The sequence below is a fragment of the Antrostomus carolinensis genome, unplaced genomic scaffold (assembly GCF_000700745.2).
Source record: "Antrostomus carolinensis isolate BGI_N321 unplaced genomic scaffold, ASM70074v2 scaffold14066, whole genome shotgun sequence".
Taxonomy (NCBI): Eukaryota; Metazoa; Chordata; class Aves; order Caprimulgiformes; family Caprimulgidae; genus Antrostomus; species Antrostomus carolinensis.
Window position 1 is genome coordinate 38224 of NW_010322618.1, and position 27928 is coordinate 66151.

The 27928-nt window shown below is 34.9% G+C and overlaps 1 protein-coding gene across 1 annotated transcript in view; it reads right to left on the reverse strand.

Moving 5' to 3' along the window:
- STXBP4 (syntaxin binding protein 4) overlaps nt 1-27928 on the reverse strand; it is a 64086-nt gene that overhangs the window by 18333 nt on the left and 17825 nt on the right. The window contains exons 15-20 of the mRNA XM_010170307.1: nt 27215-27301; nt 25632-25697; nt 19395-19571; nt 17211-17327; nt 16642-16691; nt 15321-15454 (exon numbers count right to left, since the gene is read on the reverse strand). Coding sequence (XP_010168609.1) covers nt 15321-15454; nt 16642-16691; nt 17211-17327; nt 19395-19571; nt 25632-25697; nt 27215-27301 — 631 coding nt within the window. The remainder of the gene's footprint in view (nt 1-15320; nt 15455-16641; nt 16692-17210; nt 17328-19394; nt 19572-25631; nt 25698-27214; nt 27302-27928) is intronic.

Here is a 27928-nt window from a genome sequence, read left to right on the forward strand (position 1 = left end):
CTCCTTTCCTTCACTGTTAGATTTGTACTTATATTTCTTGGTATTTCCCATGGTAGCGAGGAGGCTCTCATGTTTTCCATTGTATTTCCCTAGACATCATCTTCACTTCCTTCAAGCTCATTTTCTCCATGAATCATTCATAAGTCAATCTACTTCCCAGTGCTCTATTTTTTCACACCCTCCAGGGTCAGATTTATTGCTTGTCCTAAGACTTGCTTTGAAAGACTGCTTAAGCTCTCACCTGGACTAAATGGGAGGTAAAGGAGCTCAAAAATCAGAAATACAGTCTGAAAGATACAAGATTTAGCCTATATAAACTCCGACAGTCTTAGGTTTCCTACATATTTATAATTTCTTCTGTGAATTCCTACAGCCTTTGATGAAACTTCATAAATAATGTATCCTGGCCACAGTTGTCTGCATACATAATCTTAAAAAAATTATAGATCTACAATATTGAAAAAATTATTTTCAGCAGAAAATACAGGGCTTCTTGCTATTAAAACATTTGGGATTACTTATCTTTTTCAAGGTAAAGAAACGGTGAAACTGCTAAAGTAATTATGCATGTAAAAGAAATGGATACAGTGCAAAGCTCCCTTTGCCCAAATAGAATAGTCTCCTAAGAGAGTATGTTGGCTAAAATACATTATAACCCATCATTATTTTGTTCTGAGTGTATGCATTTAATTAGGGTTAATGCAAAGGAGATTTCTATAATCTTACATAACCCCCCCCCACCAAACCACTTGCTGTTGTGTGTATGTGTGTGTGTCTGTGTGTGCGTGCGTGTGTGTGTGTGTGTGTGCGTGTGTGTGTGGTGTGTGTGTATGGCAGTGCTGTTGCAGCTGGTCACAGAGCAGCAAGGCAGTATCCCCGGGGAGCGCTCGCCTCCTCAGCTGCAAGATGCCTGCTGTGATATCCACTATGGGAAAGCTAACGTTATACAACACAGAAAGGAAATGAAACCCTTGGGCAAACAAAATTTTCCTGATACTTGATAAAGTGTGGATCTCATTGATCTTTATCACTTCCTTGGATTAGCAGGACAAAGAAAATGTACCAGCATTGATACTTGGTTGGTTGCAGTAAGTAGAAAGATAAGCACCAGCCCAGATTATAAACTTGTATGAAGAGACAGACATTGAAGATATTGTCTGTTGTTTCCAAGACAGAATGCATATACTCTCCCTCAATAAAAGCTGCATATAATATGATCAATCAAAGTACATCCCTAAAGGAAGAAGGGGGAAAATACAGATTATTAGGAAAAAGCCTCATTTTACTGGGCAGTTATCAAACCAAAAACTGTGCAGTAACATAGTTGTTTGCTGGGTTTTTTTTTTCAATAAATTAAACAATATTAAAGCAAAAGACATGTGGAAATGAGATGAAACTAATAAAAGCAGATACCATAGCATGAATATTCAGTTGACTCAAACCTGACAGTTATTTCCTTAACATCTAAATACTGCAGTCCAAAAATGTTTTATTTTTCTTATTTTCTGAGAAAATTACTCAAAGGAAATGAGAGATTTAGAGACTATAGTAACAATTGTATCTGGTATGGATAGCTGCCTACCAGAGGTGGTAATCTCACCCTAAAAACTCTTTTGCAAAGCATAAACTTATTTCCAGCAGTGTTCACAGCTTTGTCATCCACCATAAAAAGGATGTCTGGCTACAATTCGTTTCCTGTTAGGAATAAACAATCTCATGGCTGGATCATTAAACCACCTCGTCTGGAATTAATGTGAACTATCAAGCTCAAGGGATGTAATATCTATCTGGAATCCAAAAGCCACATAATACAAATATTAAGTTTCATAATTAACACATTCTTTGACCAACAACAGAAAGAAGGATATCTTTTTTATATATACTTTTACCTAGCTTGACTTTTCCAGTTATACACATTTTTTAAGAGAGCATGAGCTAGCTCAGAACTACCCTTTATTTCCCTCCTTACGATGTATTTATATTTAATATTAGATTCTCAAAAATGATGAAGTTTTTTAAGAAATAGGAATTACCTGCTAAAAGTATTTCTTATAGACAAGATTTGCTAAAGGACATTATAAACAGTTTTTTCTGTCACTTGATAAATGAGGTTTTGAATTCTGATCTCTTTTCAATAGCCACCAATTCAGCTCTTGTCAACACTTAAACTTTCCTCATGTGCCCTCAATAACAATGCAAAATCTGTTAGTTAAGATCCCCAGTGCCTTTGGCTCTTCTCTTGGAGCTACCTATGCAATGCAAAGAGGATGGAAAGACGGAGATCTGACTTTTGCTGGTTCTAAGCTATGTGGTCATGGACTCTGAGTGCTACTGGAATAAGGGAATATCCCAGATAGGAGGCTAGAGGTATCTTATGATGAGAGATCAGCAGAGGAACTCCTCTGTGATTTTTGCAACTTGACACAGCTAAAGTAAAAATCTGTGGAGAAATATCCAGCCTTGTTTGTTATGTTCAATGGGGTGCAGGCATAAAATGACTGTTTTGTTTTTTTCCGAGGCTGTCAGGAATATATACTATATTTTACTGCTTAGTTGTGAATTAACTATCAAAATTCAGGTTCAGAAAAACAGCTTTCAGGAGTGAGTATGCAATTCTGGCTTTTGCTTGTGTGCCAGTTCATTCTTTAGACCATTTCAAGTGCTCTTCTCACAAACAAATGTGTTTCATTTTATGAATAATACTCTGCTAAGGGGACATTCCATTCCTTTCTTTCACATATCAAATTCCATTTTAAAGAAACTGTTCTTTTTCTTTTGTTGTTGGTGATTTAATAAAACAAAGATGGAGTAAGTAGTTTTCAAGTGGAGACATCTGGGAAATACTAGCAACTGAAATTTATGCTAATTGAGAGTATGGCTTGTCTCCCTTCAGTCTTGTTCCTAGAAACAATGCTCCAGGAAAAATATTTTTCTTATTTTGGATATCCAGGGTATGGTGCAAGATGACTTTGTGTTTTCCCATTTGCTATTAATTGTAAGATATTGACCTATCTATGTTGGCAAAGTCACGAATCTCTTATTAAAACAATTATGTCAAGTTACAATTTAGAATGAGACTTATAAAATAGTTTGTTTCTCATACTGAAATCTTTAAGGTCTTTATGGTAATTTTGAAATTAAAAACTGTTATAAATGTTTTTCTTCTGTTCTAATACTCGTCTGTGAATAATTGGTACAGTTAATTAGAAACAGTACGGATACAACAGAAATTGTAACATACAAACAATGACCAGTAAACTGACTAATTTAAGGAAACAAGAATGGCCTTCCACCAGTACATGGGATCAGATATTACTGCAGATGTATTGCTCTCCTACCTAACAAACAAGGAAATCCAAATTTGGAAGAAACTCTGCCCAGCATGTGCATGTAAGTTCTTCAGAAATGAGAGAGAGCTAAAATCACCCGAGTAAAGAGGTTGCCACTATGCGTGTTCCAGATGGATAAAGAATTATCTTCCTGAAACATTACTTTAAAAATGCACCTTTTCAGAAACTGAATGTTGGAAATACAACAAAAAAACAAACCTACATATTTTTCAAATAAAGACTAGAAATCTCCTTTCAAATAAAATTTTAGGTACTGTAGGATCCAAGCAATTTAGACTGTTATTAAAATGAGAAGCAGTCTAGTCGATGCTCATTTTTATCCATGCAGGAGGTTAGTAGTGAAAGTACAACATAAGCACAACACACTTAACAAGGGCAATAAAGTACTTTCTTCTGCTTAGCTGATGGCAATCGAATGTGTACAACCAATTATACAGAAATGGTAGAAGTCACTGGAGCTTGCAGTTCATACTTCACAATAACATTACTATAAAACATTCTGACTTTTATAGGGAACGGAAACAGTACAGCAAATTAAGTACTGAGCTGTCTGCTTTGCCAAATAGAAGCTGTTCTTCTAAGGCACACTGGAGAAGATACAGACTTCTGTGAGAACAGGGAAGGTAAATAAGCCACCAGCAACCGACAAAAAACCCCACTGACTTTTGGTTAAATCCTCCTTTTAGCCCAGAGGTAAAACAGAAGAATCATGCCATTATCTACAGTCACAGGGTAGAATCTGAGCATCTTCACCAACTACTGATGTGAAACTGGGAATGTCTTTAAGCATACAAAAAAAAAAAAAAAAAAAAAAAAAAGAAAAAGAAAAAGAAAAAGCAAAACGACACTCCTTGAAATGCTGACATGAAAGGAATTCAAGGTACTACTAATCATTGTCGGTTCTGTAATGTAATCACCTTTCAGAAAAATGGAGTTATTTAATGACTTACATCGAAAAACATTAGCTTGTTATTTCAATATGTTTATAATCCAATCAATATGTATCACATTTGGCTTACAATGCCTTTTCACATACCACACATTTGATGGTTAGAAGTTCAACAATCTATTCTGAGGAGGCCAAGATACCATTAAGCAGGATGTCCTTCAACATAACAGCTATTTTGGTCATGAACGTAATGCGTTTGTCCAGCCATTAGGTTAGGAAAGTGTAAGCCCTCAAAGATAGGGGATAATGAAAGCAGAGAGGAGTTTAAAACTAGCTCATTCTGAACAAACACTGAATTTTGCATAATCTACTGGCTCATAATATTTGCTTTTCAAAATGCATTTAACATACTGATTATCCAAATTATTTTTGTATTTTTCACCTACACTGCTTCTCACCTAAATGCTACTGGCTGTCCTGTGAAAATATGTAAGAGTGCAGTGACCAACCCCCCAAATCATTTTGTTTATTGTGGTTGAAGAATCTGTGGATAAAGTGGAATCAACACAGAAAATCAGAAAACTGCAGAATGCAGAAATCTACCTCTTTGAAAGAGAAGGCTACAAATAAAAATAAAAAAATCATACCAGTGCTCCATATCCTCTAATGGCTCCTATCTGCTTTATTTTGCCAACACAATTTTTTTTTTTTTCATGTTAAAGGCTGCAATAACAGTTTCAGTTAGTGACACAGCAAGAGAAATACAGTACCGTAGGATCAGATCGCTAGAAGTGCTCCCTGATAAGGTATAAAAATGGTAACCATGTTCCCCATTACATATCTTTCAGTCTTATCCAGCTTTAAAAAAAAAAATTCCTTTCTATGAATTAATTGCAGGCTATTTTTTTTTTACAGTCTTCCAGTACTGACTGTCAACATGATGCTGTTTATTTGTGATTGATCAAGACCACATTACTATTTCCATTGCTGACTGAATATACTATAATTTACAAAGTAATTTTTGAAAAATATTTGCAAAAGTTATTTGAAATTCATTTTGTTTATACCTATGAATCTCGAACTGAGGAAGAGAAGACAGGAAACATATTATTCATTATAAAATTAGAGGAATGGTCCATAGCTGGGGAATTCTACACTAATGCCATGCAGGCTAAAAAATGTTAAATTAATAGAAGTAAGTACTCTCTTGTGAACATTCTTGTTCTGAATTGGTACAATCCACTTCCAGCTGATTAAAAAGAATCTGGAATAACACATTCTTATTCCAGAAATACCACCCTCTGCACACAGGGCACTCACCACCAGGACTAGGTAATTAGGAATAGCCTGGAATACTTTACTGCATGGCCCAGCTCTAAGCCATTTCTTTTTTCCTCAGTTTCCCTACTCCCCTGATTACTCTCTGTTCCAGAATTCAGCCATCTCCTCCTTTCCTTACTGGATCAACTTCTCTTGTCACCATCTATTGTGCTATCCACCCACTTCCATCACTGTCATCTCACATTGCTCGCTGACGCATGTGATTGTTAAATATAAGTTTAACTAGAAAGCATTCATTGGTAACAAATTAAAAAGATTGTCTAAAATTGGAATTGATCAGAAATTGTCTGAGATTTAAAAAGCAATAGTATTACATGATATGCCTTTCTTGCTAGGTAATATCTTACGTTTTTGCACCGATGATGAAATGAAACTGCGCAGGGGGCTGCCGTGAACTACCTACAATTGGGAGAGACAGAACTGCTCTCTGCTGAGCTCATTTCACAGTAAGTACAGGCCAAAGTGACACTTTCCCCTTTTGAAGTAAGAATTGTAAAAATACATTAATGCAAGATACCCTTTTAGCCCATTACAAAAACCACTGTAGCTACCCATAAATAAAAAAGGGTTTTATTTACAGGCAGACATGACTTTAAAGGCAGTATATTTTAAAAATAAAAATAAAAAGTTCTTAGAAACTAGGATAGATACCTTTCCTTTTTTTTCTTACAAATCTGAAAGGGAAAGAAAAATCCACCATGTGCCTAAATTAGCATATGTTATTTTGCCTTAACTGTAAAGGATTAAAACATAATACCTGTAGCAATCAGTAACGCAAGGCAAAATCTTCATCGTTAACTCCTAGTTAATGACATCTATGCTTTGTGGCACAATGTAATAGATCTAGCATGAGACTCGGGCGCATTTTGTACCTCGTTTAGGTCTCCTTCATAAGCACCAAGCAATTATTTTCCCTCTTGCAACTTCACCTTAAAATACACTTTTATGAAGTTTCCTATATCATTCTTGGCAATCAGCTTTCTCTGTACTTCTTTTCATTTAAATTATCACACTTGTGCACTGTATATGTCTAAGCAACTCTGCTAGCCCTCAGCTTATCACTCCTACCTACTGAAAAAAAAGTGAAAAAATGTGACAACTGAAGGAACTGACAGAAAAGCATACCAACCGTCTTAGACAAGATGAGCACTGATAGCTTTAGCACACATTGACATTTGAAACAAAGGTCTGATCATTCCCTGCCTCCCCTCAGCTTTAATCTGGCTCTCTCAGGATGCTCGTAATTGTGAAGCCACAGCAAATTATCTCGGCCTGTGTATTTCCTCTGACTGAGCAATTGTCATCTCCATGCTACAAAATTTGGAAGGTTCTCCCTCCTCCCCCCTTATGTCAAAACATCATACTATAATTAAGGATTAATATACTAAAATTCTAAACATTATGTCAACAGAAATTAATAGAGGGACAATTTGGGGAGTATTTATCACCCAGTAAAACTGTTGTTTCTGGAAAGTTTTGACTTCAGTCTCCATAGTGACCAAAAGCAAGTACAACTTGTATGGGAAGAGGCACAAAGTCAATTAATTTTTTCATAGTGGGGTCACAGTATGAACCAAACATGTTCATAGACTTTTAAAGGTCTGCTCTTTAATGAAGTCTTCCTTCAGAGATGCTGGAAATTAACCTAATGAGACTACACCAATCTTGTTAGCTCATCTGCATTTTAAGGTATAATAATATCACTCTCTTGTTTTTCATTATTAAAATGTTTTGATTTGAAAGTCGGTACAGACAGTGCCTATTCAAAAGCTGACTCATCTTTTCTCATTAAAGGTAAGTGAATAGAAAGGGAATAAATTGCTTTTCTAGCAGTAACAACAGAGTTCTGAAATCTAGGTCATGTTAAAGAACTGTCTTAAATACAGGCTTTAGACATTGAATTGTCTTATTCCTTGCTGTGAAGCATTGGGAATAACATACATGTTCAGTCACTAATAAATTAGCTAGCAACTTGTTCATAATTGATACATTAATTTTTTTTTTTATTTGATTGAGCTATAAAATTATTCTGTCTTTATTAGTGTCACCTTTTACCTAGCTTCTCTGCTTGTACATAATTACTATAATGTTCTTTTTCTCAGGCACCAAATTAAACAAGTGGGGCCTAATTTCTAGGTCCTGGAACAATACCCACAATTAGACCAGTTAGGTAAAACCAATGTCATTTCTCACTCACATTCAACAAAATGTGGTTTTAGTGCAAGTAATGAAAGTTCGGGGATAATTCAAGATTTAAAACCTATTTGTAAAGGGACATTTCTTGAAATGTCACTGAAAAATAGGATTAGAATTTCGTAAGAGCTTGACTAACTGGATCAAATATTTGAAATAAATAAGGCGTAATTCAATAAAGGCAAAAGCAAAGTACTACCCTAGGTAGAACCATCAAAGGCACAAAAGCAAGTGGGGTATGTATAGTAGCCTTTGGTTCAACAGCAGAAAAGGCTCTGGAAGTACAGGAAAGCCCAAACATCACACAAATCAGTAACATGAAGCTATCAGGGAAAGGACACACCATTTGGGGACAGAAGAGTTGGTGTGCTACAAAGCAAACAAACTTGTTATTCCATTTTTGTCTCCCACAGGAAGGTCACAACTGCAGAACTCAAGACAATTTTGATGAATTGGAGAGAACTCTGAGAAATACAAGGGTGATGAAATGGCTAGAAGACATGCTCTGGAAGGAAAAAATTAGCAAAATGGTACAACTTAGTTTATTTTGGGGAACAGAAAATGAAGTGGAGACACGATGTGGTCTTCAAATACACTAAAAGCTGAGAGAAAGAGGGAAGTAGGAGGGTGTTTTCAGTAACTAGAGGGATGAAGACAAGTCGTCATGGGCTTAAACTGCAATGAGGAGGATACAGGCCAAAGTAAAAGCTTTCTAATGGCAAAGATAATTAAGGAAGACAACAGTTAGCCTACAGAAGTTGTGGAATATGCTAGACAAATAGCTGTTTGGATTAATGTACATATAACTCGTTGCTGGAGGGAGGCGGATGCACTACCTAATTGCTAGAGGTCCTTTCTAGACAAATCTTTTCAGATTCTTTTTATGGCAAAGTACTATCTGAGAGCTGGTTTTGTAAATTTTTGTGTAATTTACATTACATGCAGACATTTCTTCTGATTCCCATTTGCAAGGCATTTTTATGTCTTGTGTTCACAGGAGTAATATATTTTAATTATATTATGTACCAAACAACTCTTCGCTTGTCTCCTTCCAAGTATTTATTGTAAAACCAAATGAATCCTGGCCAAAGAAACAGGCTTTATATAAGGGGTTTTTTTAGGCTTGTTAGATAGCACCTGAACTCACACCCCAATAATATTACTAAAACCAAACCAAAACAAGAACACAGCCAAAGGTGAAACTGTGAAAGTTTTTTTTGCTGTCTACAACCTTTCTAATGAAGCTCAAGTTGGCTTTACTGGTCTTATTTATGTAACATTATATGCTCTGCTTTTAAGTACAGGTATGCACTTAAGTACTGCTATTTCAGCAGTGATGATGCTATAACTTAGTGGCCTCAATTTTTTTCGAGTCAGGCATTACTACCCACCCTCAAAAATTCTCAGAGATTATCATAATGAACCTTGTAATTTAAAAGAATGTAAAAGCATGATGTCTAAAGCGTTCCTATGTAAAATGGCAACTCAGAAAAGATTCGACAGTAAAAATTTATTTAATAACTTAATATTATTACTTTCTACAAAAATTAAACTACTCTCCCATTAAATAATTTTGTTTTGAGGAAAAATTCTTCAACCTTCAGAGTCTAGTAAAACTGGGAAATTTTCCACTGGATATAACAGTTGAGAAATTATCTTTGGGAAAAATCACCTCTTTTGTTGTTGTTGAAAGTTTCAAAGGAATAGTACATTTTAATTTCACTAAATGAGTATTTCCTAATGCAAGTACTGTCTCAGAAAATGTTTAATTGACAAAAATAACCTCTTTATCTTTAAAGCATACAGCACTGATTTTAAGATTTATTTCCTTTGCTAGTCAAAAACTATTAAAATGTGAGCTGTACAGATGTGTTCAGGATATAAATTGTATAATTTAATAGGTCTCTTCTATTTCTGATTTCAGTAATTCACTGAAATATTTATGGCCTTGCCAGAACAATTAATACACAGAGTTATCTCTTTAGTTATCATTATGCTGCTCCTTCCCAAGCAGCTCTTCTAGTAAGGAAAAAACGTACACTGTAGAATTGTCTCCACAAAGATGATCTTGCAGGAAATAATTTTCTCTTTCTGATACTAAAAATATAAAAAGACATAGCAGCATGAGTTTCAGCAAACGCTAGCAATCAGAGAATATTCTTGGAGTCAGCAGAGGACTTATATTTTGATATTCAGTCTCTGCAAATGCATGTCTTTAATATCACTATTAACAAAAGTCAAGTTAGCCAGAGTATGGCTACCCACGTTACAATTACATCTGGATTTTGATGTACGGATATAAACCAAAAAGAGAGGGTGAGGGAGAAGAGCCCACACTTACATGCCAGCTTTTTCAGAACTCTCCGCATGACCTACAGCCTGTTATCTGTACAAAATTATAGCTCTGTTGTATCTTTAATTTCAACAACAAAACAGTTACAATGTATATATGGTATGAATTCTGTTGTAATAAACAAACACACCAGGGCTGCAACAAATAAAGAAAAGGAATATCAGTACTTACAATGATTAGCTCTTCTCAAAATAGCAAAATTGTTATTTGCGAAGACTTGCTGCTCTACCTTATAACTTTGTTCCACTCACACTGTCCAAAGAATGGGAAGGGACAACTAGCATTTTGCTGAATATGGAATGGTTTTGGCAATTGACCATAATATAGTTAAAAAAAACCTAAACTTAAAATATTGATAGATTCCATATTTCAGGTTTAATGCCCGAGATGGAAGACCTTGTGGTCCAAAAATTAAAAGCAACTTAACTATCAAGAGAACAAGCACTAATGGATGCTGACCACCACTTCTTTTTATAAGTAGTCAGCATACAGGAAAATGAATACAAAAACCAGGCAACTAAACTTCTGCCTGTAGAAGCAAACATATAGTGATTGCTGTGACTAGCAAGATCAATATCAGTAAGGTAAGTAGGATTTTTGGAAGCTATGTTAATTTGGAGATTATTTAAGTGAACTTCAGCATGATTACCATGTGTCAGATCCCAGGTTGAAAACAGATTAAAGGAACATGAAGGGAAAAAATAGTTCAAGATGCACTGCTTGAGTTCCTGCTGATGAGCAGAGAAGCAGGCTTCAGAGCTCCTAATGGATACTGATGACTCAGATTATATCAACAAGAGCAAGATTTCAGAGGCAGAGTAAGGAAATTAGCAGTCAAAAATACTTGAAAGCTGCATTATGCTACTGCACATTTCAAAATGCCAACTGCCTGCTATTGTATGAAGAGATAAGTATGTTCCAGGGTTAATCAGATTTTGGCCATTACCAGTACAAAGTGTATTTCTTTTCTAATTTTGTAATAGAAAAGAAGAAAACGCTTTCGCAATTCTTTTTAGTATTATTTGCATCATATGGACTACTAAGTGCAGCCAGCAACTACTTTTAAATGTTACAGTTCTTTCACTGAGGCATTATTATCCTTTGTATAATGAAAGTAATTTTCTTTATGTCTCCAGGAGATGCTTGTATTCCACAGAGCAGAAAGGCCTCTCAAGATTTAGTTTCTAAAAATAGCGTACAGTCTTTCAAGAAGATGAAGGATGAATCTTTCAAGGGGTGAGCTTCGTTATCCTGCTTATTACTTTCTTATTTGCGTTTCTGGATCTTGAGGATCCTGTAGCAGTAAGCATTGGAAGACAAGTGTGTGTGTGGGGGGGGTTGGTTTGGGTTTTTTTTGTTTTTATTTTTTTTTAAACAGAGTCCTCACTGAAGAATTGCCCCACTGACTTCACATAGCTGACATTCAACCTATAAAACTGAAAACTGATCTGCAGCATTATCACAAGACAATATGTGCTTGGAGATTTTTAGGAATACACTGAATTTCTTTAAACGTCTTCCTGCAGGCAAAATATCACGCTATTAATGAGGAAGAGGACTATTCGTGTGGCTAATTCATAAATATGTCATTTTGACCCGATTATCAGGAGGATTTCTAACCAGGGAAGCAGTTTTCTTTTGGAAGAAGACGCCACAACCTTGTCTTTGCACCCAGACTTTGTCTCACATGTTTTGTAAATGAATCAGAAAGGTATTTTGGTTAGGGTTCCTTTACTTCATGTTGTACAAAATGAAGCAAATACTGAAAGAGAAGATCTATTTAGAAGGTAAAATATATCATGATGGTTGCCCACCTATACGTTTTTATCCACTTCTCAATCTCAAAAATATTTTCTCCAATTCTCTAAGATTTCATTAGCAAATTATTATGTTGTGGACATCTTTCTGGAAAAAAGGAAAACCTTCAGTCTGCAATGCAATGTTTATTATACTTTTTTCTTTGATGTATGATATTTATGAAATGCTACGTACAAAAGAGTTCCCTTTTTATGACAGCCTCTCTGCAAGAAAACTGAAGATTACATGGGAAATATCTAGTGAGAATCTGGCACAGACGACTGCAGACAGCATGCTATTAAATAGTTACTCTGCTTTAACTACTTCTTTTTTGAGAGAGAGACAGCAAGCGAGCTTTAAAGCTTTAATCTCATACACAAGCTCGTCAGAGCCCAAATCTATCTGTAATACTCTCCAAATCAGAATGAACTCAGAAGGATGACGTTCAATCTTTAAATCCTTCTCTGCAGAGCCTTTTTTAACTCTCAGGTTCATAAAATGGATCACTGCTATGGCTCCAGAGCTTTCTAACATGTATCCTTTTACGTTTGACACAATCACATGTTACAACTCAGTTGCATTTGGAACTAAGAGTTTTCCTTGCATTATTTCCTGTATAGTGTGATAGAAACAACTCAGTGTGACAGAACTATACCACTGTCACTGGTGGAAAACCAATTATCTCCTCTCCTGGCCACTGCTACGCTTTTCACCTCCTCCAGTCACTTTAATTCTAATATTCTGGACACTTCTGAACAATTTTTTTATCTTCTTATTTTGTTTACTTCTCCATAGAGTGATGTATTAAATGTGTTGCATAAATAATGTCAAATAAGACATTTTTCATATGTAAAACAATGTAAAAAGGATATTAAATCTTTGATAAAATGATTATTGTCAATCATAATTCAACAGCTTTCCAAAAACTCCTGTAATGTGCCAGGCCATTTCTGTTTTATTTTCATAAATCAATCCAGCTAAGGTGGATTATTACTGACATCTCTGCTCAACTATAGGTAAATATGATCAAAAGATACAAACATTTCGATGATCTGAATCAGAAATCGCATAATAAACCAGAGTTGTTTCTTAGATTTCCAACTGCATGTAGTTTATTACAGTAACTGGTCACAAACTAGCATAATTTTTACCAATGGGAACAGATTTCTGTTAATGATCTAAGGATATACATGTATCTCCAAATGAAACTGCAGGCTACATTCACTCCCTACAGCAAGAAAATCTTCATTAAGACATTATTTGATACATGTTCATGTAAATTTAGCAGAATAACATTTTGTAAACATTCTGGTATGAAAATAAAGCATTACAGTCAGGAAATTCTGCTAGTTTTACATGATTCTGGAAATCTTCATATTCCTCATTTTGGCATTAATTTTCTGCTTTAAGTTTTCCAGGAAAAAATGTACTCTGGAATAAATTTACAGTCTGATGAAGGTGCATACCAAACTGACATTGAACCTGCACTGTCCTCCAGTGCTATGAATGATTTACTCTGCCAGTTCACATCCAGTTTTAAATAAAAATATCTGTCGTCTTTGCTGATGAACTGATACCAGATTTAAAAGCTCTGGAGGATTTGTTTCCTCAAGGACATTTCCTGACTTCAAAATTCACATTTAAAAATCCTTAACAATAAAGCTTTGATTTTTTAAAGATTTGGAGAAATCTCATTCTGATGCATCCTTTGCATCTTGGAAGAAGGGTCTATATCTGTGTGTTTTAAGACACTGAGTTATTAAAGCTTATAGTCAAAAATCCTGTTGACTTAAGACTGCATTCACTGCTTTTATTTAAAGCCCATCAAGGTAAATGAAAATATTCCCACCAGTGAGTTTCAATGAGTTTCAGGTGATGTCTTTTGAGACAAGGAAACCCAAGTCTCTAGAATCCCATGTGCATGTAAGCATGTGATGCTTACTTCTGACTTCTTCCTCCTAATGTTTAGAACTACAGAAAGTCCTCAGTATTTTATTTTTGGAAGAGTGATGAATGTTATTAACAGAACCAAAATATTTTTTTAATATTACCCTTTAATTTTTCCTTTCATGAGGTCTTTGTTAGATAAAGGGCTGTTGATGAACCCAAAAGTAAAGACACTCTGCAAAAGGCAAAGAAAACAGAAGAACAAAAGTAAAAAGAAAAATTTAATCCACCAAGATCTCTCTAAATGATCTACTCTGTGGTAGCAGATCACTGAAGTCTCTAGTACCACCCATTGGCTTTACTGCACTCTGTAACAGGTGACTAATTTCAGCTTGCACAGAACTTACCACCTCTGCCCAGTCAACCCTTCTAGAATGGGATGAAATGTATTGTGTATCTCTGTATTACGAGGTAGTTTCAGAACCACCTTATTCTTATTAAAAGCTAGTAACAGAGGTACCAATCTCCTCTCTTTAGCTTAATATAAATGGAAGAAATTTTCAATGAACAATTAAAAAAACAACACACATGCTGTCAGAAATAACATAAGGAAATACTTGATGCATTTTCCTGCAGGAATATTTACGATCCAAAAATATTCTGTGACTTCATTATAATTCAAAACACTGTTACAAAGATTTATTTAATTTACTTTTTTGTTCTTTGTTTACTCTATATGTTTTCTGTAAAAGTCTCATTATTATTTATTCCACAACCTTCAGTAAATTAGAAAAATATACCAAATTTACTTATTATTCCATCCATTTGACACTGGTAAAATGCATGCAATAAACTATCTGGGGATATCTGTTTAAAGTTAAGGAGGAAATGCACTTACTATTTTAAGGACATTAATAGGGAAAATCACTTCTAACTCTAGACAGATACTAGTTATTCCTCATTCTGCATTCTCTATCAGTCCTAGGAAGTACTGATTAAATCTTAAGCAGCCAGCATTAAGGCAGCACTGTAATCTTGGAATGAATTTAAAAAAATAATACAGTGAACAAGCTCTCCTGGCTGCAGCACACAACAGAAAAGTGGCCAAATCACTGCATGAAAATAGACCAATTGTAGGAGAAGGTTCTGACTGTGGGTAGAGTAAGTTTAGGTTATGGTAAGGGTTAGAAAAACAAAGGGGATAGCCCTTAGCAGCAGCCCTTTCCCTGCATTTGTAGGTCTTCCACCATCCTTCCTGAAAGCCACTGGACTCTGGACCCCTCACCTATACCACAACCCAATCCAAAGAGATTTCCTGCTCAGGATCCTTCTTCCACATTTGGGGAAAAAAAAAAAAAAAAAAAAAAAAGTGACTACTGAAACATGCTACCCTCAATCAGCAAATAAGATGCTACAGCCAGAACATCTGATGGAAGAAAAGAAGGAAAGGAAGTATTTGAGCATGTGTATACATGCAGATATGCACACAAAGACACATAAACTCACTCACTATCTACTTCCAAAATGGCACGGACAGACTTGGCAAGGTCTCTGGCTTCTGCTGCTAGAGCTGTCGTGGCAGGAGGTCCAATCTTTCCCAACCGTGCTAGAAGTGCTTTAGTAGATAATGTTGTTCTTCTGTCACTAAGAGAACAAAAAATATTAAGTGTTTAGGTGTAAGATTTTAAAATAAATGGTTACTTTTAATAAAGTAAATTTTTTGTTTCTAGATTGGTTTTGGTCTCATTGTGTGAACAAAAAAGATTCATACTACCAAACTGATGAGTTTGCCTCAGAAGCAGCTTTGTCTGTACGATAAAGGTATTAGGAAAGTTCAATTCAAACAACGTTCACGTCTCTAAATCTAGCATCAAAAACTCAGTGGGTGTCAGGAAATTAACTCACTGAGAAATAATTTTCATAGTAGCATTTAAGAAGGGATACTGCTTTAAGGGGCCCAATTCTTATCTTCTACACCGATAGTGAGTCAGTTTGTCACTTTAGTTTTGTGTTTTATGCTTCAACCCATTTACTAAAATAAAATCTATCAACTTTATAAAACATGCAAAATCACTCTTGTGCAGTGCAAATGGGATCTGCATTTAATTGATTAGGATTAGCATATGAGATCACAGACATCTACAGTATACTAGGCGATTTGATCCTGCAGATTGTTTTGAAATAGGGTTCCAGCTAACTCCACTTAAAGAGATTTGATTTCCTCGAGAGCTTTACTGAAAAAGGTGGCAACATAGAGACCAAACAGGTTTACTGTTACATAAATATTAATTGAACGCTATCTGGGATGTATTAGGCACAATCATGCTGGTATTCTGAAGGACCAAAGGCTGCTCTAAATCTTGTTGAATATTCCTAGGTACCTTTTTAAACAAGAAAAGTAGTAAAACTTAAATGGGTATACATATTGTCAATTTATTTATATGCTACAGGATTAATGATGATGCAAAATCACTTGGGCAAATCTAAAAAATAATAATAATAAAAAATTATAACCCACTGTTAAGGTTCTTTGCAATTTTAACTAATCCTTAGCACATTATAATTACTTTATGGAAACATCCAGACTACCATAGCTATGTAATTGCTAACTGTTTTAATTTAATTCTGAAGTTTTTAATGAAGCTGTATCCTGAAAGCCCAATTTATAATTCATGTCATTCCCACTTCTTCAATAAAATGACAGTCAGAAACATACACTTAAAAATACAGGGAAAACAGCTACAACAGTTTTTGGAGACTTTGAAACAATAGTAGAGATTTTCAATATTAACATTTACATTTCGCTATTAAAAACTATGCCATTTCATTACCTTAAAATTGTTGAGGAAGTAGAGTTATCTGAAAGGATTTCATGCACAACCTGTTGGCCATAGTCAAGAAGTTAAGTTTATAAATCAACACAGTAAAAAAGTTAATACCTTTTAATTCAATGTCCTATTTGGGTGTGGGGGACGTGGTTTGTAATTAAAGAGTCTAGTCTCTCCCAGCTAGAAGCGTGAAGGTGAAAACCAAAATATTATAACCCCTTTAAATGAAATAAATATCATAACATAACTTTTTTTTCATAACATTTCAAAATATTTTCAAATATGTTTTCTGCCTTTTTTTCTCTGGGGAATTTCACAGAAATTGATATGAGTTTGTGAAAAATTAGGTGAAAAAAATTATCTGATCAGTTTCATTTGTTTAGTGTATAGCAAAACATAAAGATTAAGTAAATTCCTACATGGATCTGTACACTTATACACCATCTTTACTTCTAGCAATGAAAGGATCTCTGCAAACTAGTTTATAGTCAGTTTATTAAGTTTATTCCTCAGAAACATCAACAGAAAACTTTTCCAAATAACATGTTGCTAGAAATGAAAGGCAAAGTTACCTCCACAAATTGTAGCAATTTTTCGGTAGCCACCTCAAAGGTCTTCCTAGCTGATTCTGATTTCCGCAGCTGGCAGTCAAGCACTGTAACCCTCTTTCTCAAGTCTTGGATGTTATCCTGGAAAAGACATTTTAAGGTTTTTATTCTAACCATTTTCTCCTATGGCTCACATAGATACACTGTGTGAATTGAAATGGATGTCTGATATGTTTAACACATACTCTTTTCTACACTTCTGAAACACACAGCTGCTGCTGAGGCAGGTATGCCTGATCTGCTAGTAAATCAGCTCCCAAACCGCAACAGAATTTGGCAAATGAAATAAAGGTAAATTGAAATTGGCAGCTAACAACAGTGATAGGGGTGAAACTTTAGACAATTTGAGCTGATTCATGAATGGATCAAAAATACCAACCTGATGGCAATGGGATCTGTCTGCAGGGTGGCATAAATAACCAGGATGTGATGAACTCACTCCATTAGTCTGGACATCCTTTGGCCAACAGACTAATTATGGTATATCTTGGAGAAAACTACCCCCTAGGACTTATCCACATGCACTTGTATAACCTATTGATCAGTGTTATGCATCCCTTCTGTACATCAGCTACAGAAAACATGAGCCCCATTAGATCAAGTTCTGGAAGCTCAAGGTTTCAGGTCCCTGGCACCATGAGTAAAGTCTTCAAATGTATATGGGCATGTTTGTTCTGCTGAACAGACAATCTAAACCAAAATACTCTCCAAAATTAAGAAAATATCACTATCATTAAAAATAAACTTCTACATCACTGTAGGTGATCTTTTCTGAAAGCCTACTACCTACCATAATACTTAAATTAAAAGCCACCAAAACCCACTTATTATGTTTACTTGAAGCAAATGAGTACACACATTTGTTTGTACACAGTGTAGAAAGCAGCAGAATCATGGTAACTCTAAATGCAAACAATCCGTTGATTAAAACACCTTTCTTTATTAATCTCACTCTCAATCATCAGAGAAAGAGCGGTAAGCCCTCAGAGGGACCTCAGCCTTTTATACTAAAAAGAGTATACTAGAGAGTTGGTACTTACTGGATACTGCTTATTTTGAATAAGAAATACAGAAAGTCAAATCTCAACTCAGATTTTTTGAGTGCTCACTCAGAATTTCAGGAATTCAAGCTAGCATCTCAGAAACAACTCTCTAAGAAAGCAAACCACATGCTCTGAACATCTTAAAATTTTGCAACATATTCAAGTCCTAGAAAACAAACAGTGCTTCAAAGATCCCTCACATAAAAGATGGAGCATCTCACCCAGATGCTCAGAAAGAAGATTATCTAGGGTGTGATTCATCTCATCACACACAGTCACAATCAGATGAGAGGAATTCCTCCCTGGGAGCTACACATAGTTGCTATGTTGCTTCTTTGCAGGCTTAGATACCATAGGTTTTACCTTTTAATACCTTTTAATATTGAATTAATTCTTATGATGAAATAAGGCAACATTTCAGTAGGTTTTCTTCACAAATTCATATGCATTTCTATTTTTCATGAGAAAAGTTAAACGCATAAATGTCAATCTGCTTGCACTTGTACAAAACTGCATGTAGAAAATGGAACTGCAATTATGGGGAAAAATGTAAAAGTGCCTCAAATATTTTGTTCCTCAGTACGTTTTGAAATGCTTCACTAGAGATGAAGTGGTTTTAAAATATGAGACTCAATTAAAAAAAAACAAACAAACAACTTTTTTGGCAGGATACTGTTAGTAGCATTTAAATAATTATCTTGATTAAATCTAAATTTACTTTATATCGTTATTATTTGCCTAACAGAAACAAATATGATGACCATTTTTACACAAATACAAAAGGATACAAAAACATGTATAGTCTTAAAAGCCAATATATCTGCAGTCTAGAAACTATTCCACGCTTTAATGCTTCACATGTGCCATTTTGACCCACGACCCACATATGCTTCTAGCTCCTATTTTTCCAGCCCAAAGATACCTGGATAAAGGAAGACTCATACACTTCACATTACCCTCTTCACTACGCATCATCCCAGTTATTGAATAATACAAGACAAACAGTGACCTACTTTAGAAAAGCAGATGAAAAGAAAATGAAAACAAGATACATGACAACAGCAAGGAAACCATGGTAACTACAACAGGCAACTGCTTTGCTTACTTTATTTTGGCCAGAATGATCAGTGAGCTGAGCCTTCAGCTCTACAATTTCAGCTTCTAATAGGCGAACTACTTCTTCATAGTCCATCTCCATTCCACGAGCCTGCCTTTGTGCAGCTTCTGCAAGATGAATCCTACTTCGCAGGGCTCTTGTCTCTTCTACAGCTGCCTTGGCTTCCTAAAGATGATAGAATTAAATTGAAAAGTTACAACTCCAACTAACAAAGAAGTACAAATGTACCGCAGAAGCACTGCAGTTAGCATTAGGGCTGCCTTTTAGTACACGGTTAGATGGTTCAGTTGCTAATTTTTAAGTGTATGATGTTCAAACAAAGGACGGATATTTTCAGACAGAGACAATTTTCCCAATAAATGAAATAATGAATTCTATGATTACTGTAAGTCTAAGTGAATGAAAGGTTTTATAGAAATCCACCTGGTGCTGTTAATCTGCCCCATCACTTCCATACTAAAAAAGTACTTTAATGAGATGTTATTTCATTTTACTATTATTGCCTGAATTCACACTCAATTCAGAGTTTGCACACCATGTAGATGGACTTCTAATGCAAGTATTCAGCTGACGTTCTCAAAATAAGTGCTGTTTTTTATTTTTCTGTCTATTTCCTACTCTTACATTGTTATCTTGTGTTATAATTGAAGAGTATTATATAAAATTTATATATAATGTATGGAAAACAGGAAATTAGAAACTGTTATATTTTTATTCAGCTAAAGTAATCCCCAAATGTTGTAAAGTCTGATTTAGAGAAGGATATTGCTCAGTTCATTTTACTACTGCGTATTAATTCAAGTTAACTTTGATTTGTGAATTTAAAAAGTCAAACTAAAGGTCTGGACAAAAGATGACTTTACAGTAGGAACAAAACAAACAAACTGTCATCAAAAACATGTAGGCATACAGGCCCACTGGCACCAAAAGCAGTAAATCATCGTTCCCCTCACCTTTTTATTAATCTGTGGAAAAATTCACTTTATATGAATTTTATAAATCATTAAATTATAAGCTTTAAATATACAAATTCTCAGAGCTAGAAACTCTTTGTACAAATTCCTCAGCTGAGGATATTTAGGTGAATATCCTATTCCTAGTTTACCTAGTATATCTTATAACAACTATTTCCTGTTTAGGGATGGGACTAGAGGTGAAACAGGCAGGGGCAGAGAAGAAACAGACAATAAGTAGGAAATAACCTCCTAGAAACTAGACATGAAATCACTGTTTCTGAAAAATCTAAATGACCCAATCTTCCCTCTTTTTGTGGAACAAATGTCATATAATATTTAACAGGTGTCATATAAATGTCTAGAGAGATCAGTTAAGCTTACAAAGGCACACTTAATTATATTATTTCCTAACTTAGATTTATTTGTCCTGTGCAATCAATATTCTTCAAGTCAGGTTTTCCTATACTATCATAATGTTTTTTCTGTAAAATGATCTACCAATCTCAGTTTCAGATGACTTTTAACCTGTACACTGCTAGTCTTTCTAAACTGTATTTATTTCAGGCCATAAGTAAACTAATATCAGTGTCATATATAGGACATCATCTTCCTCATATTTACAATGGTTTTGCAATATAATACCAATCTGGATGATTGCCAGGGACATTCTGGTCTCTTAGAAAATAAAGGATCAGAAGAAGTAATCACACATGTAGCAAACAGCAACATCATTAGTGAATACAGAGTACATTGGTGCTATACAGTTTAGAGGTTTCTATTACAGGAACAAAAGTAGTAAGAGATACATTTAAATAACCTTTAATTTACAGTATAAAGTGTTTGTGTTTGTTTTGGAAGCACAAAGCATTGGATCTACATAATGATCATCTCCACCTGGAAACACAGACTATTCCAAAGCTCATTGCTGCATGTCCTGTTATTCAGGCAGTGCATTTTACAGTTGTCTGCACAGCACTAAAGCGGTGCAAGGGGCCGTTATTGAAAGAACTCACTGAAAGACCACCAGAACAATCCACCCCTCCTGCAAGCTGCTCAGAGCAGTTCTTTTTCCTAGAAACAATTCAGAGAACACAGGGGTGGAGCTTCTAAGAAGTTAGGACTCCACAGCAGTAGAGGTAAAACGTGCTGCCTCTGTAGATGGCATTTTCTTGCCTGTGTAAGAAACAGTGTGACACACCAGCAAGTAAAGCTGGGCCCTACTGATACAAAGGATGATGTGTCAGTCCTCAGTAGCAAAGGTATCCTTCAGTAATAGGCTGGAGGTAGAAAAGAAGTCTCGGAGACAAAACTGAAAAGATGCTCTGGTATTAAGTTTGACTAATATAAATGAACATATATAAATATAAACATATATATATATAAAAAAAAATATAAACATATATAAATGAACTAATATAAATGATCCGAGGGCTGGAGCACCTCTCCTATGAAGACAGGCTGAAAGAGTTGGGGCTGTTCAGCCTGGAGAAGAGAAGGCTCGGGGGAGATCTTATAGCGGCCTTCCAATACCTGAAGGGGCTACAAGAAAGCTGGGGAAGGACTTTTCATAAAGACAACTAATGACAAAACAAGGGGAAATGGGTTTAAACTGAAAGAGGGGAGGTTTAGATTAGACATTAGGAAGAAGTTTTTCACTGTGAGCGTGGTCAGACACTGGAACAGGTTGCCCAGAGAAGCTGTGGCTGCTCCTCCCTGGATTTGTGGCCAGGTTGGATGAGGCTTTGAGCAACCTGGTCTAGTGGAAGGTGTCCCTGCTGCTGGCAGGGGGTTGGGACTGGATGATCTTTGAGGTCCCTTCCAATCCAAACCATTCTATGATTCTAACACAGAAGCCTTGACAAATGGTGGCATCTTAAAAATGTACACTAAGGAATTATTGAAATAAACTGACATCAGAAAAGACATGGGAAAATTGCTATAATGAAAAGGGAGGTCTTCATTCTGAAACAAGACCTCCCTGAGATAAAGGTTTAATCCCTTATAATCCAGAATTGCCTTTATTCCTCCATTGTTTTTTCAGAAAGCCAATTGTTGAATATTAATTTCTCTGTAATAGCAGACTAAGTATGACCAGATTTCAACAGAGAAAGACCTAAAGGAATAATTAATGAACAATGGATTCTTACATTACAATGAAACGATTATCTACACTACAACTGAATTAGCAAAGTTTTCTGACACACCAGAGCCGTTTGCTAGAGCAGGGAGGCACAAAGGGAAACCACACCATCACGTTTCCCAGCTCTACAGTTACTGAAGCTGGCGCTGCAGTGACTTGGTGTGTTCTCTTCCTTATGCAGGTAAGGGGCCCCCACCAGGGAGGAACAGATGGATTACAGCATGTTTCAGCAACAATTTCTCTTGTTCCTTCATCTGACTGCTTGAATGAAGGAAGATGCAACAGAAACAGAATTTCATCTATATAAATGCCTGATGGGACCATTTGTCCTAATCTGGTATGAAGCCACTACAATAAATAAGAAACTGCAGGTCGGAGGAGAGAAACTGAATCCTTACAGAATGAATTTCAAGGCACAGGTTTCTTTCAAAGCCAGGTTCTAGTTCTTCCTCAGATAAATTCAAGTGTCAGGAGAAGGTTTTATCCGGGTAATATTCCAGTCACTACAAACACTGCAATAAAGGTATTCCCTTAAACTACATGAAAAATCATAGTTACAATTCAATTATATTTATTCATTAGTTTCACAAAAAATATATGCTGAAAACATCCTTAAAAAGAACACTGAGTATCTTTATATTAAAATAAAAAGCTAATGAAATAAAAATAAACTCAATACTTCTTTCAGGTAGGGTGAAATACTTTATACACTGCTTCCTAAAGAGCAGCCATTCACATTCTAGTCTACAAAGCACCTCTTTTCCCCTTAGAATAGCAAATCTTAACCCTATGAAATACAAGTTTAGCAGTATGGGATTCCACAGTGTCCTATCTTTACAACCTTTCACATTTACTACGTTTAGTTGAGGTGCTCCAGCTGACGGTAACTGCATAAAAAAATTGTGTTAAGGAAGAGATCATTCAGGTTGGTATGACCCAGCACTTCCAGGCAGCACAGAATACAGTCAGATTTATCCAGGGAAGTAAGACACCATTACAGATTTCATGTTCCTGGTGTTGACAAGACTTCAGTTACTCAAAAGTGCCCCTCTATGTTTTATGCCAATTTCAGCTTCCATATGACTTCAAGGAAGACCTAAAGATAGTGCTGTATCACAATCTCAAAGTAAATATATTCATATATTTATATATTTTAATTGCCATAGACCACTATTAGAAAATAATTACTACCTCATTTCAAATTCAGCAATATTTCTAATCTTAAGAGTTTGTTTATCCTGGTAGCTACTGATTCAAGCACCATTTAATGAATTAGTACTAACAGAACATGTCCATTAACCAGAATATTTGTATGCCTGTCCTAATTAAGCTGTAATCTCTGCAATTCACAACTAGTAGACAATAGAAATATCACAAGAGATACTCCTGTACATGACTGGTATTATCATTTAAACCCTGGGTTTTTTAGGAAAGCAGTGATTTAAAAAAAAACAAAACAAAAACCAACCCATGTTTAAATTGTACTGAATTCATAAGACCTTAAGCACATACTTAAGTTTGTTTGTTTGTTCACTTTTAATCAGGCCTCATAGGACTCAATAATGTATCCATTAATGCATTTCACTAACTTCAGCTCAAAAAAAACCATCATAAGTTAAATAGCAACTTTTAGTAAAGTAGCCTATTTTTTTAAACTTCTGATCTACAGAAATATATATAAAACACTTGAAAATGTACTGAAGGTAAACAGAACTAAAACTTCCATTAAAAGCCTGCTTGTATCTCCTAAATTAGGTCACACAGTGCTGTAATTTCATATAATTTAATATTTCTCTTTCATTTCACGATATGGAACATTTTCAACAGCAGTTACTTAAAACGCTTACTAGAAAATCAGAGTGTTTATCCCCTGAAGGTTTGTACTGCAAAGCTGACCTTCACCTTCACACGACAGTACCGGACAGAAAAATAAAATTACGAGGACCTCACGTGGTAGAAAATGGGTATTGTTGCCACTTAAATCCATCTTAAACCATCCCAGGTCCACCTTCCCAGTAAGGTATGTGAAATGAAATACTCCATGCTGAGGATGTGATGTCCAGACAGTTTGCATTCTGGGGTTTGTACTTTGCACTAGCTTTAGTCTAGAGTGATAGACTGAACATCTCCTCTAGTCTAGAGCCACAGACTGAACACCCATAAGCAAATGTTGACATGAGCTGGAAGCGTGTTCCAGTAGAGCACCTAAACTTTATCCAAAAAAGAATCCAATTTACTCCCCCGCTCTCCCACTGTGTACAGACAGCAACACCACAATATTAATGGAAAAAGCTTTCAAGCACGTCTGTTATATTCAAGGACTAAAAGGTGCTGAACAAATCTACATATGAGAGCAAAAATGTAAAACTGATCTTAATACAGTATATGGAAAGATTTTTAAAACTTATCTTGCATTTTTACCTACAATATCTGACAGAACAGATAGCCATGAGAAATCTACAAGGAATACATGTAGCAGTACAGGAGAGAAGAAAGGTAGCCAGCTCATAAGAATAAAAAGAGCAAACAGGGTTCAGTAGAAGTAGGAAAGTTACTTGGTTTTTAATCCAGGCTATAAATGACATGACAGAACTAGAAAGACTAAATTTCATAAGAAACTCTGATTTCTTCTCTCATAGTTATAGATAGATATGGAGACAGAAACAAGACAGTTCTCACAAAACACTACCAATTTTTTCCTGGTAAATACTAGGCAGAATTGTCAGTTGTGTATTTTTTCATGTTTAAAACTCTGGTTGACTTACAAAGTAGCTAAAATTAGGACTGTAGATTAGGCTCACTGTTGCTTAAGAACAGGCAAATCACTTCAAGAACACTTAAGACCAGAAAGGTGCTACTACATTATTATCCAACTTATCTGATTCAATTTATCTTAAGGTTCCCACCTCAATTCAACAACAGAGAAGTATTACTGCTCGAAAAACTTAAGAATCAATATTCTCCAATTCTAATCAAAAGTTTTGTACTAACAAAAGACCAACTTTGTGTTGAAATCAGTGTGAAAGTATAGCCTATGTAAGCATCAAGAGATAGAAGCACACTATTCTCTCCTCCACAAAAAAAATTTAAAAAAAAGAATTACTATATTTCTAAGGAACTACAACATACTTGCTTGACTATTTGTAGCTCCTCTGTCAACTGTTTCTGTACATTCACAGATTCAGACAATTTTTCCTGTTAAAAAAAGGAAGAAACAATTAATAATTAGGTCTGAAAGAGAAAGGGTTTTTTTATTCCTAAAACCCAATTAGCTCTTTCAAAATTACAAGCAGTAATGCTTAACTTCTATCAATGCACTTACTTCCCTGTGTACAAGTACTATGTTTCTAGGCCACAACGTATGTCTGTTAATAATGTTGTATAATCAGAAACACATTTATTTAAAAAGTTCTAGTGGAAATAATAAATAATCAACAGCTTCTGTAAAACCTGAGACAAAAACAAGTTTTAATTTCTAAAGGCTAGTTTTTCAGAGAGTTCATTGATAAGTTTCTTAAGCATCTGAGCATTATTTACTGGTCATTTCTATGATACAAGTAAAATACACATTTTAAGTGTCTTAATATCTAGCCACCTAGAAAATGACCAGATTAAAGACATTTTCGTCCTTAACATATTGCTGTAAAACCTGATATTCTTGTCAAGTTCTTTCCACATTGTATGTTTGACCATTCTTTCACTCATACCAGAAGCCTGTAGGTACACCACTTTCAGAAGGTTAAAAGTTCTTAAAAAAAAAACCCCAAAATTGCTATAGAAGCATAAAGATTCTCATACTGAGTCAGACCAAAGGTATTTCTCACTCATTATGGAGTGAGAAACTGGAGATTGTTAAGGGAAGAGTATAAGAAATGAGGCAATTATAGATTGATCATTGCCAGTTTTTGACATCAGCAATTTAGTGGACTCATGACTGAGTATTCACTACTTCAACGTTCAATGTAAACTGGGTTCTTTCATTTCAGTACAAAGTTTTCAGAAGAAGAATCTTTGTGCACAGAACAAAACAGAACCCAATGCTTTTGTAATCTATAGCAAGAAATAATTTTTTTTTTGGATCAGCAGGCAATTTGTAGAATCCTGCGATCAATTTTCCAGTCCTGTCCAAGAACAAGAGTTAGATTATGTTGAATACATACACAACCAGAATTTTTTTATCTTTAAGGCTGTCAAAAAAAGAAATTCAGGAACATAGGACTGTGGTTGTAACCCAGGGTATTAAGAAACAATAAATATATTTGTTGCTTTAAGTCTTATGTATTTTGTAATTTGTGAAAATATGGATTGATTTGGAAAACACTAATTTACCGTGCAGTTCTGACTTCTTTCAAAAGTATTGCATATGATCAGACACTGCGGTTACCAGGATCACACATTTCTAAATAAAATTGCTATGCAAATCAGTCACTTCTCCAAATTCACTTTTGTGAAATGTCTGCTTAATCTCATTTCTCTGTGAATCAGATTAAAAAAAGTATTAGTATTCAGTATAACAAATAAAATTCACTGTGTCCAGAAATATATTGTAAGCATAAAATCTTCAAACATAATTAGGATTGTCTGCTCTGCCTTTCTATTTATTCAACAAAAATTGCACATAAATTTAAAAAGAAAATCAGTAAATTACTATATATACTCACAAAGAAATTAGTCTCTTGAAAAATTTAAAGCAAATAAAAATTAAGTATTACCTTTAATTTACTAATTTCTTTTAAAGCTTCATTTCTTTCTTTCTTAAGTCTTTCCATGTCATCCTCCAAAGAATCACAGGTTACAAACTGTGTGTATTTAAATACATAAGGTTAAAATGTATTGCTAACTGCATCTTCCATAACCTTTAACATCTTATCTTAAATGGTCTTGTTAATAAAATGAGAGGCTAATCTTAATTCTAAAATAATTTAAAGCTATTAAAATATTAAAAATGTTTAAGAAAATTCTGAACAACTCATCTTCAAATGGAAAAATAAAAATAATTAATAAAAATATTTTTAAAGTATCAAGAATACAACACTAATAGCCCTCGTTTTCTTCGATATTTTAAATAATATTTTATTTTAGTATTCCTATGCTGCAAATGTTCTTTCTTAAAGTCACCTCTAAAATAAAGAGATTTTCACTGTAGCAGTAGTTCAAATCACTGGGCCTAATAATTGTTTATCATTCATACAGGTAGTAGCAATACATATTCCATTAAGAAACCTCAGGAAATCACTGTTGTTCATACTTATAACAAATCACAACATAATTACAAGAATTGCTTTCTGCAAAGTAGGTCACCTTAAAAAGCTTCACAGAAACTAGGTTATCTCAAAGAACATCATGATATGGAGCTGTTCTAAACATCTGCCCAAGATTTGGAGTAATCTTACATATAATAAGCTCTCCAATAATCTCCTCCCAAC